The 15,270-nt window shown below is 45.5% G+C and overlaps 1 protein-coding gene across 1 annotated transcript in view; it reads right to left on the bottom strand.

Annotated features, from left to right (window-relative positions):
- RAB39B (RAB39B, member RAS oncogene family) overlaps positions 1–13,304 on the bottom strand; it is a 29,074-nt gene extending 15,770 nt beyond the window's left edge. The window contains exon 1 of the mRNA XM_073641102.1: positions 12,337–13,304. Within this exon, the coding sequence (XP_073497203.1) occupies positions 12,337–12,551 (215 nt within the window). The 5' untranslated portion in view covers positions 12,552–13,304. The remainder of the gene's footprint in view (positions 1–12,336) is intronic.
- Between the last annotated feature and the right edge of the window lie 1,966 nt (positions 13,305–15,270).

A 15,270-nucleotide genomic window follows, 5' to 3' on the forward strand; every position in this document is an offset into this window, starting at 1 on the left:
ACATAGGAAAAAGGTTCCAGCGCACAAAGGAATGAGGGGTTAATCAGCCATCTTTAGTGCTAGGGTGCTGACACAACTGTAGAGAGGGAGGAGGTCAGAGTATAAATTCCCAGCCTTTTAGAGCATTTGGTGTGGGGCCTGGAGACACAAGCTCTGGAACGGTTTTTGTCATGTGAAAGAAAACTAAACCTTGGATTGCTTGTTCCTGAACACCTGTAGCAACACGAACTGAGCCATACGTTATGTTTTGTTTTTCCTGCTAGGCCATGAAGGCCGTGTTTATTTTGCCAACGTTGCTGTGGTTTATGCAGCACTCCTAATAAACCACAGAAGATTTAAAGAGACTGTGTTTCTGTGTCTATGTGCAACCAAGTAAGCCGATCTACCACAGTTGGTGTTAAAAGTGAGGGCAAGATCCCCAGGAAGCAAGTGTGAGAGCTGTGAACAGACAGCATGTACTGGGTGAAGGCGGCTGTGAAGATGGAACAGCGGTCAGACAAAATGGAGGAGCTGATCAAGCACCTGGTCCAAAGCCAGCACCAGCAGCATCTGCAACAGCATCGAGAGCAGCAGCAACAGCTGGCACAACAGGAGACAAGTAAGCTGCTGAAGCAACAGCTGCAGCAGCAGCAACAGCACCAGCAACAGAGCCGACAAAAGCAGCAGATTAATGTGCTCACAGAGGCGATTCATGGCACAGCGGCAGCTCCGACCCCAAAGTCAACTGATGATTTCTCTGTCCGTCAGGCGGTCAGGAGAGCATTGCAGAAAATGACCCCGGTGATGGCATTGAGGCCTCTTTAACAGTTTTTGAAAGGGTCGCCGATAGAAACTCCCACCAAAGCAGTGCGTGGAAGTCCTGGCGCCATACTTCACGGGGGAGGCACAAATGGACTATTATAATTTAGCCTTACAGGACACCAAAGAATATGAAAAACAGAAATTATGACACGCTTGGGGGTGACATTGTCTGTCAGGGCACAACGGGTCCACCGCTACATCACTGTGACAAACCCCCATGTCCCCAAATGTTTGATCTGCTGCATCTTGTCCAAAAGTGATTACAGCCGGAGTCCTCTACTCCAGTGCAGATGGTAGAGGAAGTTGTAATGGACCAGTTCGTGCACTACCTTCCGAGTCCGATGCAGACTTGGGTTGCCCAGGGAGATCCCCGGAACGCTGATGACTTTCTCGGACAGGTCGAAAGGTATCAGGGATTCGACGGGTCCGTGGGGAGGCAACCCATTCCATACTGGGGAATAGAGGTTAAAAAAGGGGGTGGGGCGTCCAAAATCCAAGGTGGCGGCAGAGGTCATGCCAAGGCCCTCATAGGGCAATGTAATTTGCTGGAGATGTCACGGCCCAGATCATATAGCTGCCCATTGTCCCCTGACCACCAAGCAAATGGACTGTAGAATGGAAAGCCGGTGTTCATTTTACGCATATCCAGCTTGCAGTGTGGACTGTCCACCCAGCAAGGGGCCCCAATCTTGTCCTGTCAAAGTGAATGGCCTGCAAATGACTGGACTACTAGACTCGGAGTGTGATAACCCTCGTGAAGGCTACATTCCCTCTCCAATTGATCCCTGGGAAGAAGGTTGGGTCCACAGCTTTCACGGGGATGCTAAAGACTATCCAGTGGTCAGAGTGGTCATTGAAACGGCTCAAGGTACTGAGTCCCATGAGGTCGGTGTGGTCCCGGATTTGTTGCACCCAATTATCATAGGCGGCGACTTTGTGTCGTTTTTAGTGATGAGTGAGCATGCTCGTTACTCGAGATTTACGAGCATGCTCGGGTGTTATGTTTGAGTCACTGTGTGTGCGCATGATTTGCAACTGTTTGACAGCTTTAATACATGTGAAGAATGCCTAACAAACACCCGAGCACGCTGAAGATACTCGACGAGCACCCGAGCATACTCGCCGAAAGGGTTAACAGAACATACTCGCTCATCACTAGTCATTTTGGGATTTGTGGGGGAGGGCCAGAGACCTTGATTGCTCAGGTAAGAAACAGGTTGGCCCTAAAAAAGTCTCACCAACCCTAGAGTCTGATGTGTTTCCTTTCTGTGAAGAGGAGAAAGTAGTATCCCCTAAACCGGTTTCCAAGGAACAGCTTTGGGCATATCTGGGAATGGTGGGATACTATCAGCGGTGTATCCCGAATTTTGCCATGATAGCCGCACCCCTGACCGACCTTAAGGGCACGAAGACGTCAATAGCCAAATGGCCTCATGAAGCAGAGATGGCGTTCCAAGAGTTGAAACTCAGGGCTACAGGTCTTCGTCTTTCATGTGGCACAGGCCTGGGAAGATGCACGATAATGCAGATGCCCAGTTTAGACTTCCATGTTTAGTGACTGAAGGTGCCAAAACCTACGACTTTGGGCAGAGGGGAGGGGATATGTGACAAAGTCACTGGCAAAGTACTGGAGGGGAGATATGTAGCACTCAGGTTGTTAGCTCCAGTAATCAAAAATAGGAAAAAGGTTCCAACACATGAAGGAATGAGGGGTTAATCAGCGATATTTAGTGCTAGGGTGATTAACTACCTATAGAGAGGGAGGAGGTCAGAGGATAAATTCCCAGCCTTTTAGAGCATTTGGTGTGGGGTGGGTCTGGAGACACAAGATCTGGAACTGTATTGTCATGTGAAGGAAAGCTAAACCTTGGGTTGTTTGTTCCTGAAGTGGGCGGTTACCCGTAGCAACAATGACTGTGCCATACCTTATGTTTTCTTTTTCCTGCTAGGCCGGGAAGGCCGTGTTTGTTTTTCTAATGTTGTAATGCTAATTTTGCCGTGGTTTATGCAGTTCCCTTAATAAACCACAGAAGATTTAAAGAGACAGTGTTCCTGTGTATCATTTGACCAAGCGAGCCGATCAACCCTCGGAAGGCAAGGTCATGCTCACAGTGTATTGGGACCAGCACAGAGTAGTATTGATGGATTTCCTAGCAAAGTGTACCATGATCACTGGGGCATACTATGCTTCACTGCTGCGGATATTGCAGCAGGCCATCAAAACCAAGAGACGTGGCATGCTTACCAAAGGTGTTCGCCTTCTGCAAGACAATGCACCAATTCACAACTCACATGTTGCCAAAATGGAAGCATGCTCCTGTGGCTTTAAAATTCTACCGCATCCTCCTTATTCACCCGGTCTCGCACCATCTAACTTCCACCTCTTTCCAAAAATGAAGTTATTTTTGAAGGGCAAGCGTTTTCCAGATGATGAGACTCTGATTTCCGAAGTCACAACGTGGCTTTTGGAGCAACCTATCGACTTTTACAAGCAAAGTGTTTATAGTGTTAAAGAGATGGGAGAAATGTGTGTCCAAACTTTTGGTCTGTACTGTACATAGAGAAGGACTAATAACTGTGCCAAGTTTAATTGCTCTAAGTCCACAGGAAGTGGGTCAGGGGAAATCTTTAACCGGTTCCCGACCGCCCACTGTAGATAAACGTCGGCGCTTGCCGGGCTCTGTGCAGTGCCGACGTTTAAAAACGGTGGGTGGTCTCGCAGTGCTCAGGACCCCCAGGGTCCTGCAAGCGCTGCGATTCCGGTGCAGAGCGTTAGCTCTGACAGGGTACATCATCGGGACCTGATTAGATCAGGTCCCAGTGATGTTAACCCTTTGCTGTCTTCTATATGCTGTGATCTATAGTGATCACGGCATATAGGAGACAGCAGGAACAGAGGGGGTCGTCATACTTACCTCCGAAGACCTCCGTTTCCTTCCAGGACCTGGGGTTGCTATGGCAGCTGGAGGTCACATGACCGCCTCCAGCTCTGCCATATATGGTGTCCTTCCTGTCTGACTTCAGCCTGTATGTAGCTGATGCCAGACAGGAAACTGACTGAAACAGTCAGTGAAGATCTCATATAATGTAATATATGTGTATTACATTACATGAGATCAGTGATCAGAAAAATAAAAATTAATGTCCCATACAGGGACTAAGTAAAAATGTAAAAAAAAGTAAAAAAAAAGTTTTTAAACTATTAAAAAAAAAATCACAAAATAAATAAAAATAAATAAATAAAATATTAAACCAATAAATCCGTAAATTATTACAAAACCAAAAAAAGTACACATATTTGGTATCGCCGCGTCCGAAACAACCCGAGCTATAAAACTGTCACACTAATTAACTCCTTCTGTGCACACCGTAATAAAAATAAATAAAAAACGAAGAAAAAAAATATGCTTTTTCATCATATCGCCAAACAAAAAGTGGAAAAAAATGCAATCAAAAAGCAGAATAGAAATAAAAATGGTACCACTGAAAACGTCATCTTGTTCTGCAAAAAAAAGCCGCCATACAGCTCCATCAGCCAAAAAATAAAAAAGTTATAGCGCTCAGAATAAAGCAATGCAAAAAAAATATTTTTTTTTCTATAAAATTGTTTTATTGTGTAAAAGCGCCAAAACATGAAAAAAATACAGTAAGTGTAGTATCGCTGTAAACGTACTGACCCGAAGAATAACGCTGCCTGATCACTTTTACCACACGCAGAACGGCATAAAAAAAAACTCAAAAAACAATTCCTGAAGTGTTTGTTTTTGTTAACTTTACCTCCCAAAAAACGGAATAGAAAGCGATCAAAAAATGTCACCAATAAAAATTTCAACTCGTCCCGCAAAAAACAAGCCATCACATGACTATCGGCCGAAATATGGAAAAATTATAGCTCTCAAAATATGGTGATGCAAAAACTAGATTTTGCAAAAAAAAGCGTATTTTAGTGTGTGACAGCTGTCAGTCATAAAAACCCGATATAAATCTGGTATCTCTGTAATCGCACCGACCCGAAGAATAAAGTAATCTAATCAGTTATATCACACTAGGAACGGCATAAAAAATAAATAAAACAAATATTCTTCACCTGCTACTGATTTGTTTATTATGTCTCCCAAAGATCCCAGTAAGGCTCTGCTCACATTTATCCTGTGCTCTGCGCTGAGCACTTACACCAGAGTTTCCGTGTAAATCTCTGAAATACGTGATTCAGCCAGAACCCATGACGGTAGATTCCCTGTAATGAGGCAGATATAGGCCACTGTGGACGCCGTCTAGCCTGGGATCCCACGGTGTCATTTGTTTTAGGCGTGCATAAAAGTGCGGTTGGCCACAGTTTTGTGCACTTCTGAAAAAAAGGACACCACTAAACAGAGGCCAGACGGAGTCCAGAGTAACTCTGCTGCCTCATTACAGTGAATGGATCCTGCAGGGGTTTCATCTGAATTACATCACTTGGAAAATTAGATGGAAACCCCGATGTAAGTGCTCAGCCTAGAGCGCCGGATAAATGTTACGTAAAATGTTCCCAATAAAAGCTTCAACTCAGTCCTCAAAAAAAGCTAGTCCCCACTCAGGTCCGTCATCTGTTAAAAATATAAGGGACTTCCAAGTTACTGGTAGCAGAAAGGCTCTGGAAAAGCAAAATGGTCCTTGCCCCCCAAAAGAAATTCAGAAAATTTTGTGCTCCCAAATCCAAATGCCTATTCTACAATAATTTGTTCTCCAATTGTCAAATAGCACTCCGTCCCCCCCAGATCTCACCGTATGGCTAAGTGGTACGATACAGCCACATATGGGGTATTGACACTTTTAGAAGAAATTGTGTGACACATTTCGGCACCATTTTTACCCATTGCCCTGTGTGAAAATGTAAAATCTGAGGGTAAAACATTTTTTTGTGGTAAAAATATAATTATGCTTTTTTCACTGCCCAATGGTATAAATTTAAAAATTAAAAAATGCTCACTACTTCCCTAGATGAATTCCTTGAGAGGTGTAGTTTACAAAATGGGGTCATTTGTGGAGGTTTCTGCTGTTTTGGCATGTCAGCGACTCTTCAAATGTGACATGGTGTCTGCTGCCTATCCCAGCCAACATAGCGCTCCTTTCTCTTCCGAACCCTGCCGTACACCAAAGCAGTGATTTTCACCCACATATGGGGTATCGGCGTGTTCAGGAGAAATTGCACAACAAATTTCATGGTGCAATTTTTCCTGTTACCCTTATGATAATACAAAATTAGGGAATGAAAAACATTTTTTGAGGGAAAAATGTGAAAATTTTATTTTTACGGCTCAATATTATAAACTTCTGTGAAGTAGCTGGGGGTGCAAGGTGCTCACCACACATCTAGATAAGTTCCCTAAGGGGTCTAGTTTCCAAAATGGTGGCACTTGTGGGGGGTTTCCACTGTTTAGGCACATCAGGAGCTCTCCAAACGCAACATGGCGTCCGCTAATTATTCAGACAAATTTTACATTCAAAAAGTCTAATGGCGCTCCTTCCCTTCCGAACCCTGCCGTGCGCCCAAACAGTGGTTTTCCCTCACATATGGGGTATCAGCACGCTCAAGAGAAATTGCACAAAAAAATTTGGGGTCCATTTTTTCATGTTACCCCTGTGAAAATAAAAAAATTGGGTCTAAAGTAACATTTTTGTGAAAAAAGTTAAATGTTAATTTTTTTCTTCCACATTCCAAAAATTCCTGTGAATCACCTGAAGGGTTAATAAAGTTCTTGAATGTGGTTTTGAGCACCTTGAGGGGTGCAGTTTTTAGAATGGTGTCACTTTTGGGTATTTTCTGTCATAAAGACCCCTCAAAGTGACTTCAAATGTGATGTGGTCCCTAAAAAAATGGTTTTGTAAATTTTGTTGGAAAAATGAGAAATCGCTGGTCAACTTTTAACCCTTATAGCTCCCTAACAAAAAAAAATTTGGGTTCCAAAATTGTGCTGATGTAAAGTAGACATGTGGGAAATGTTATTTATTAACTATTTTGTGTGACATATCTCTCTGATTTAAGGGCATGAAAATTCAAAGTTTGAAAATTGCAAAATTTTCAAAATTTTCGCCAAATTTCCGATTTTTTCACAAATAAACGCAAGTGATATCGAAGAAATTTTACCACTATCATGAAGTACAATATGTCACGAAAAAACAATGTCTGAATCAGGGGAATACGTTGAAGCGTTCCAGGGTAATTACTTCATAAACTGGCAGTGGTCAGAATTGAAAAAATTGGCTCGGTCACGAAGGCAAAAACAGGCTCTGGTGCGAAGTGGTTAATGAATGCCCCTCGTATATACACTGCTCAAAAAAATAAAGGGAACACTTAAACAACAGAATATAACTCCAAGTAAATCAAACTTCTATAAAATAAAACTGTCCACTTAGGAAGCAACACTGATTGACAATCAATTTCACATGCTGTTGTGCAAATGGAATAGACGATAGATGGAAATTATTGGCAATTATCAAGACACCCTCAATAAAGGAGTGTGTTTCTGCAGGTGGGGACCACAGACCACATCTCAGTACCAATGCTTTCTGGCTGATGTTTTGGTCACTTTTGAATGTTGGTTGTGCTTTCACACTCGTGGTAGCACGAGAAGGCCTCTACAACCCACAGAAGTTTCTCAGGTAGTGCAGCTCATCCAGGATGGCACATTAATGCGAGCTGTGGCAAGAAGGATTACTGTGTCTGTCAGCGTAGTGTCCAGGGGCTGGAGGCGCTACCAGGAGACAGGCCAGTAGACCAGGAGACGTGGAGGGGGCAGTAGGAGAACAACAATCCAGCAGCAGGACCGCTACCTCTGCCTTTGTGCAAGGAGGAACAGGAGGAGCACTGCCAGAGCCCTGCAAAATGACCTCCAGCAGACCACAACTGTGCATGTGCCTGCACAAACGGTTAGAAACCGACTCCATGAGGGTGGTATGAGGGCCCGACATCCACAGATGGGGGTTGTGCTCACAGCCCAACACCGTGCAGGAATCTTGGTATTTGCCACAGAACACCAGGATTGACAAAGTCGCCACTGGCACCCTGTGCTCTTCACAGATGAAAGCAGGTTCACACTGAGCACATGTGACAGAAGTGGCAGAGTTTGGAGACGCCGTGGAGAGCGATCTACTGCCTGCAACATCCTTCAGCATGACCGGTTTAGCAGTGGGTCAGTAATGGTGTGGGGTGGCATTTCTTTGGAGGGCCGCACAGCCCTCCTTGTGCTCGCTAGAGGTAGCCTGACTGCCATTAGGTACCGAGATAAGATCCTCAGACCCCTTGTGAGACCATATGCTGGTGCAGTTGGCCCTGGGTTCCTCCTAATGCAGGACAATGCCAGACCTCATTGTGGCTGGGGGTGACTCCAAATCCAGGCCTCCATTGGTTAATAAATTTGATTTCCATTGATGATTTTTGTGTGATTTTGCTGTCAGCACATTCAACTTTGTACAGAACAAAGTATTCAATGAGAATATTTCATTCATTCAGATCTAGGATGTGTTATTTGAGTGTTCCCTTTATTTTTTTGAGCAGTGTATACATAACACACATAGACACATACATATATAGTGGGTGAGATAAAAAATTGGTGACGTGTTCAATACCGAAGTAACTATATTTCTAAATGTGATGTAAAATTCTCATCAGATGTCAGTAACAACCCATCCAATCCACACATGCAAATAAATCAAACCATAGATGTCCACAAATTTTGTTAAGTGTAATAATAAGAAATGACACAGGAAAAAAGTATTGAACACATGAAGAAAGAAAGGTGCAAAAAGCCATGGAAAGTCATGAATCCAGCTGAAATCTATCAGCAATTAGAAGGCAATCCTGCCACTTAGTGAAAAATAATATCAGCTGATTCAACAGATGGCCTTTAAAAAGTTGTCTCATTACCAAGGTGCCACACAAGAAACATCTCAAGACCTTTGCAACCTTATTGTTGCAAAACATACTGATGACATTGGTTACAGAAGAATTTCAAAACTACTGAAGCTTTCAGTGAGTATTGTTGAGGCCAGAATCCAGAACAGGAAGAACATCATTTCACCATAAAGCGGCAAAGACCAGGTGGAGAACTACAAAAAGACCTGGAATCAGCAGGTACAATTATTTCAAAGAAAACAATAAGTAATGCACTCAATCTCCATGGCCTGCATGTACGCTCACCAAGCAAGACTCCATTGCTGCGCAAAAAGCATGTGCAAGCGTGTTTAAAACATGCACAACAACATTCAGACAAGCCTGTGAAATACTGGGAGAATATAGTCTGGTCAGAGGAGAATAAAAAGAAACTCTTTGGCTGCCATAATGCACACTATGTTTAGAGGCCAAATGGTACGGTATATCACCTCAAAAACACCATACCAACAGTGAAGTTTGGAGGAGGGAATACCATGGTGTGAGACTGTTTTTCAGCATATGGCACTGGCAAACTTCATATAATTGAAGGATGAATGGACAAATGTACCGAGATATTCTTCTACCAGGATGATGAAGATGAAACGAGGGTGGACATTTCAGCAAGACAATGATCCCAAACATACAGCCAAGGAACACTTTATTGGTTTCAGATAAAGAAAATAAAGCTGCTAGAATGGCCCAGCCAATCACTTGACCTGAATCCAATAGAAAATTTATGGAAGGAACTAAAGCTCAGAGTTCATAGAAGGAGCCCAAGGTACCTTCAGGATGTGAAGAGTGTTTGTGTGGAAGAATGGGCCAAAATCACACCTGAGCAATGCCTGTGACTAGTTTCTCAATACAGGAGGCATCTTGAAGCCTTCATCACCAACAAAGGCTTTTATACGAAGTATTAAATAAATTTCAGTAAGTGTGTTCAATACTTTTTCCTTGTCTCATTTCTCATTATTACAGATAATTTATGGACATCTATGGTCTGATTTCTTTGTCTGTGTGGATTGGATGGGTTGTTACCGACATCTGGTGAGAATTTCATGTCAAAGGCACCTTTAGAAATATATTTACTTAGCAAATTGGTGACGTGTTCAATACTTATTTCACCCCTGTATACAAACAAACACACACACACACACACACACACACACACACACACACATACACTCACCGATGCCCAACTGCTCATGTTTTGATGCGGTCACCACCACCGGTCTCTTCTGGCTGCAGTGATAATGTCCTGTCACAGGTGACAATAACCGCTACAACCAATCACTGGTTGTAGCAGGTCAATGCTTTGCAATGTAAAGGGTGTAGTGTGTGGATTATCCATGGCTACTTTACTTTGCTACAGCATTTCCAATGCATTAGGTCCACAGTGGAAATACACCTGGGAACAGTCCCAAAGACATAACATTGCAGATGGTTTTGATATACCGGTTTGAACACCGGTTTTAGACAAAGCGTTTCACCTCCACAGCTCCAGATGTGCACAGTGCACATTGTTTGTGCATGTCCGGCAGTGTTCACAGATCCATCCACCATAGGGACCCATTGTAAAGTCTACCTTTTTTTGCAGTGACCCTCTGTATAATAAATTGCCATCTTCTTTGCTTTCCTATACAGTGAATTAAACAGTATGCAGATGCAATCCGGCCAGACAGATGCTAAAAGAACACCCTTTTGGACTCCATCTATGGCACACGAGTCAAACTCTAGCCCATGGGCCAAATCTGGCCCGCAGGTGATTATATTTGGCCTGCAAAAAACAGAACCACCACCAATATATGGGGCCATTGTTCTGTATGGAGGACTATGTGGGGCCCATTATACTGTATGGAGGACTATGTGGGGCCCATTATGCTGTATGGAGGCGGCCTATGTGGGGCCCATCATGCTGTATGGAGCCATAGTACTGTATGGAGGACTATGTGGGGCCCATTATACTGTATGGAGGACTGTGTGGGGCCATTATACTGTATGGAGCCATAGTACTGTATGGAGGACTATGTGGGGCCATTATACTGTATGGAGCCATAATACTGTATGGATGACTATGTGGGGCCCATTATTCTGTATGGAGGACTATGTGGGGCCATTATAATGTATGGAGCCATAGTACTGTATGGAGGACTGCATGGGGCCCGTTATGCTGCGTGGAGGACTGCGTGGGGCCAGTTATGCTGCGTGGAGGACTGCGTGGGGCCCGTTATCCTGTATACTGGTTGGCCCGTGGCTATGTCCAAGTTTTTCATTTAGGCCCTCTGTGTGTTTGGAGTTTGACATCCCTATTCTATAGTAACATTAAAGCACCAGGTTTATATTTTTGGCCAAGTTCTCAAGCATAGTGTGCACTTAGCCTTACAAACACTATTTGCTGTACCATAAGTCTCATAGAAGTGTATGGAGCTGTTATCAAGCATGTGCACCACCGCTCCATTCACACAGGGGATTTGGGACTCCTGTTCTTGGATCTGACCCCCAGTGAATGATCATACATTTATCACCTACAGCCAGTAATCTGGAGGCAGCACCTGGCTCTCACCACCACCACTACAAGCCCTACAGAGCCTACATGTTCTGTTCAGTGGATCTGACCAGGTCCTGGCGTCACATCTAAAATATGACGGGGTACCATACAGCCATCTGAACGAGGCCTTTGTGACACTCTAACACACACTGTACTGAACTGGGTAGAAAACTGTACTGGGTCATACAGCAAATTTTTGAAGTGGGACCCCAGCCTAAGGCTCTGACTACATGGCGACGTTGGCCATTCGGTGCCGCTGATACATTGTGGCGCTACATAATTGATGGGGTCACATTGTGACGCTTACACTACCCCAAAAAGCAAGCCAGTAACAATCAGACTCTGTTGGATTTTTTGTGACTTTTTTGTTGCAGTAATGTAGCTATTGCAACGTGACACCTTAAATTATGTAGCGCCACAAAGTATCAGCGACACTGAGGCAAATTCAGTTGTGTGACAAAGACATGTAGCCCTAGCCTTATGGTGGTGCTTTGTACGTCGCCGTGTAGCCCTAGCCTTATGATGGTGCTCCGTACGTGGCCGTGTAGCCCTAGCCTTAAGGTTGTGCTCCGTACGTGGCCGTGTAGCCCTAGCCTTAAGGTTGTGCTCCGTACGTCGCAGTGTAGCCCTAGCCTTAAGGTTGTGCTCCGTACGTCGCAGTGTAGCCCTAGCCTTAAGGTTGTGCTCCGTACGTCGCAGTGTAGCCCTAGCCTTAAGATTGTGCTCCGTACGTCGCTAGCTGAATATCCGCGATTAAGTCCATAATCTGACATGTTATATTGGCAGCATAGCAAAATACAACAGGACGCCATGCCCCCATTATACGTGTACTGTTCCAAGGCCTGAGGCTGCATTCACAAGCAATAATCACACTGTGCCGCTGAGGGGCCGATCGGACTGGCTGTGTGGTTTTGCAAGAAAAAAAACCAAACATGTTTCCCTGCAAAACTAAAGAGACTGTGTAAAGATCAGGCGACAGGTCAGAGCTGTCAGGGCCCAGACTTCCGGACACAGTATGCCCACCACCCGTGTACGCAGCCTCAGAGTGCGCGGACCACCACTGACATGACCCCCTTACCTGAACCTCTCCTGGCCGGCCGTGTCCCAGATCTGCAGCTTGATTCTCTTGCCTGGTTCAATTTCCACCAGCCGTGAAAAAAAATCCACTCCCACAGTGGGGTCAGACACCTGGGCAAAGCGGCCTTCTGTGAACCTGCGGATCAGACAAGATTTCCCGACCGTGGAGTCCCCAATCACGATCAGACGGAATTGGTACAACCAGATTGCTTCCATGATTGGCGGGGGACAGCGGCTTCCTCCAGGTGAGGTCTGTGATCTTCCTTGTAGAGTCACACAGAGTGCTTGTGTCTCTTACTCCGGGGCCCCTGGAGCCCCTCGCAGGACTGCACGGGGGTCCTCACATGCAGGACTTATGGCTCCGGATAGTATGAAGCAGACACAGCCCCCTGCGAGTTGGCAGTGCAGAGCTCCGGCCTCTCTGCAGACTGATTCCCCGGGTGCAGCTGCGGCCTCCGCCTCCAGGGGTCGCTGCAGCCAGGTGAGCGGAGGATCAGTGGAGGTGTGTGATCGGCGCAGCCGTGGCGGCGGGGGAGGCTGTGATGGAAGGGCAGGCGGCCTCCATTTTGCCGCTGATTACGAGGAATGTTATGCACAGGCCTGGGCTGGCGGGGCGGCGCTTACCTCGGCGGCCGCGCACATTGCACGGTGGCGGCTGCAGGGCGGTGCACCGGACAATGCAGCGGAGCCCGGCACCTACCTCGGAGTGACGGCTGCCGGGATCAGCACATGCACCGGCCGCGGAATATCAGCTGATGTGAACGCAGCAACTAATGGCCGAGGCTGGCGGTGCCCAGCAGACAATGCAGGGCCCGGGCCGCGGTGTGATGGCTGCTGCGCTCCGGAGGATGCTGCCCGCACCGAGCTGATGAAATGGCAGCAACATCAGCACCAAACACTCTGACTCATCATTGGCATCGGCAGCTGCCGTAATCACCGCGCTATGCGCGCAGCCGGCCCGGCCTCTACCGTACTGCTCCGAGCAGCCGCGCCCCTTTGCCAGGCACCGCGCACAGCCAATCAGCGCTGGAATAACTGAGGGTAAGAAGATCATTGTTACACAGCAGCCGTTATTCCAGAGCCCACCCTCAGACAGGGACCCTCAGATGTGTGATACAGGATAGGACCGTGCCATGCCCCACACAGCTAATAGAGAAAGGAGCCCACCTCCTCCAGCCTCTTGTTACTCATTTAGGCTGCAGACACATTTTACTTTTAAAGGGGTATTCCAGCTTTGCACACTTCCACATCAAGAGCTGAGCGTTGCTGGTGAAGTCTCGTCTACTGCCAGCAAATAATTGTTTAAAGGGGAAAAACGCTATTAACTTTCAGCTATGGGGTTAATCTGTAGGTTAATAGTGTTATTAGGCTATGTTCACACATTGCGTTTTTGCTGCATTTTTTCTTTTGCAGGCAAAACCTACTCTCTGGGCACTAAAGAAGCTGCTTACAAAAATCAGGTTTTGTTGAGTTTTTTTGCTGTGTTTTTGTCACTGTACATTTGTTTCTTGTTCATGCTGATAAAGTTTAGTGAATAAAAAAAATCATTATTCAACTTCCTCAGGTTTTTGCAGCAAAACCTGATACCTGTGTTTTTTTTGCTGCGTTTTTGCCCTACTCATTGCTTTCTATGGGTGAAAAAACGCTGCAAAAACTCTTAAAACGCTGAAAGAAGCGACATGCTGCGGTTTGCAAAAATGCAGCAGTTTTCCAAATCATTCAGGAAAAAAAACAATGTGTGTGCATGAGATTTCTGAAAAGTCACAGCTTTTGCTGGTACTGTAAAACGCAGTTTCAAAATTTCATAAAGAAAAGCAGCAAAAACGCAACGGATGAATATAGCCTTAAGCTGCCCAGCGCCCGCACTGAGAGCCCCGCTGCCAGGAGGAAATGAACGGTCCCCAGGACTGACAGCAGCTCAGCATTAGGGCCGGCTGCCAGTCAGTGTCAGGTACGCGGTTACATTCGCCGCTCTGTATATAACACCACCTCTATGATTGGAAGCTGAACGCTGCCAACGAGAATAAAGGTAATTTCCTCCTGGCAGCGGGGCTCTCAGTGCCGGCGCTATTAACCTGCAGATTAAGCCCATATCTGAAGGTTGATAGCATTTTTCACATGACAGGTTCCCTTTATATTTTTGTGAATGTACAGGCCTAGAAGCAGAGTCAGGAGCACAGACTGCACTATTCGGCTACATTCCCACAATGAGCTTGTGGTGAGTTTTTGATGTGGCGGATTTTCTGCACCTATTCGGTTACTTGCATTTTTATTGTGTTTTTGACGCTGCGGTTTTTGTCTCTTCTTGGTATGTGATGTTTTAAATAAAGCTGCTTTGTTTTTGATACTTCCTGGTATTTGGCTTTAACGAAACTTTATTGATACAGACGGGTGCGGATTACATGCGTTTTTGATGCGTTTCCACCATAGAAACACTAAAAACACATGAGCATTTTTTACCTGCAGATTTTTCACAACTAATGCAAGTTTATGGGAAAAAAAACTCAGATGAAAAGGGAAAGTGACTGTTACCTGTGAGTCGCGTGTTATGGGTGCAGTCACACGGCTGTATTACTCGCGCGAGGATCACATCACAATCCTCGGACTGGCCGGCAGCTCACCTGACTGGAGCGTGACAGCTGCATAGAAATACATGCACACTCAGGTTAGGAGAGCTGCCGGCCAGTCCGAGCAATGCGATACCACCCTCGCGCGAGTAATACAGCCGTGTGACTTCTCCCTATCACTGTATATTATATGTCACGCTACATAGGACTGCAGATGATATCCACATTATTTATACTCAGAGTTATCACTGTGATCAATGATCTGTGGTGTTACATAGGACTGCGGGTAACATCTTCCACAGTATCTGTACCCAGAGTTAACACTGTGTGTTATCTGTGGTGTTACATATCTAGCACATTATCGGCAT

The sequence above is a fragment of the Phyllobates terribilis genome, unplaced genomic scaffold (assembly GCF_046119375.1).
Source record: "Phyllobates terribilis strain yellow unplaced genomic scaffold, ASM4611937v1 Scaffold_7__3_contigs__length_470593459, whole genome shotgun sequence".
Lineage (NCBI taxonomy): Eukaryota > Metazoa > Chordata > Amphibia > Anura > Dendrobatidae > Phyllobates > Phyllobates terribilis.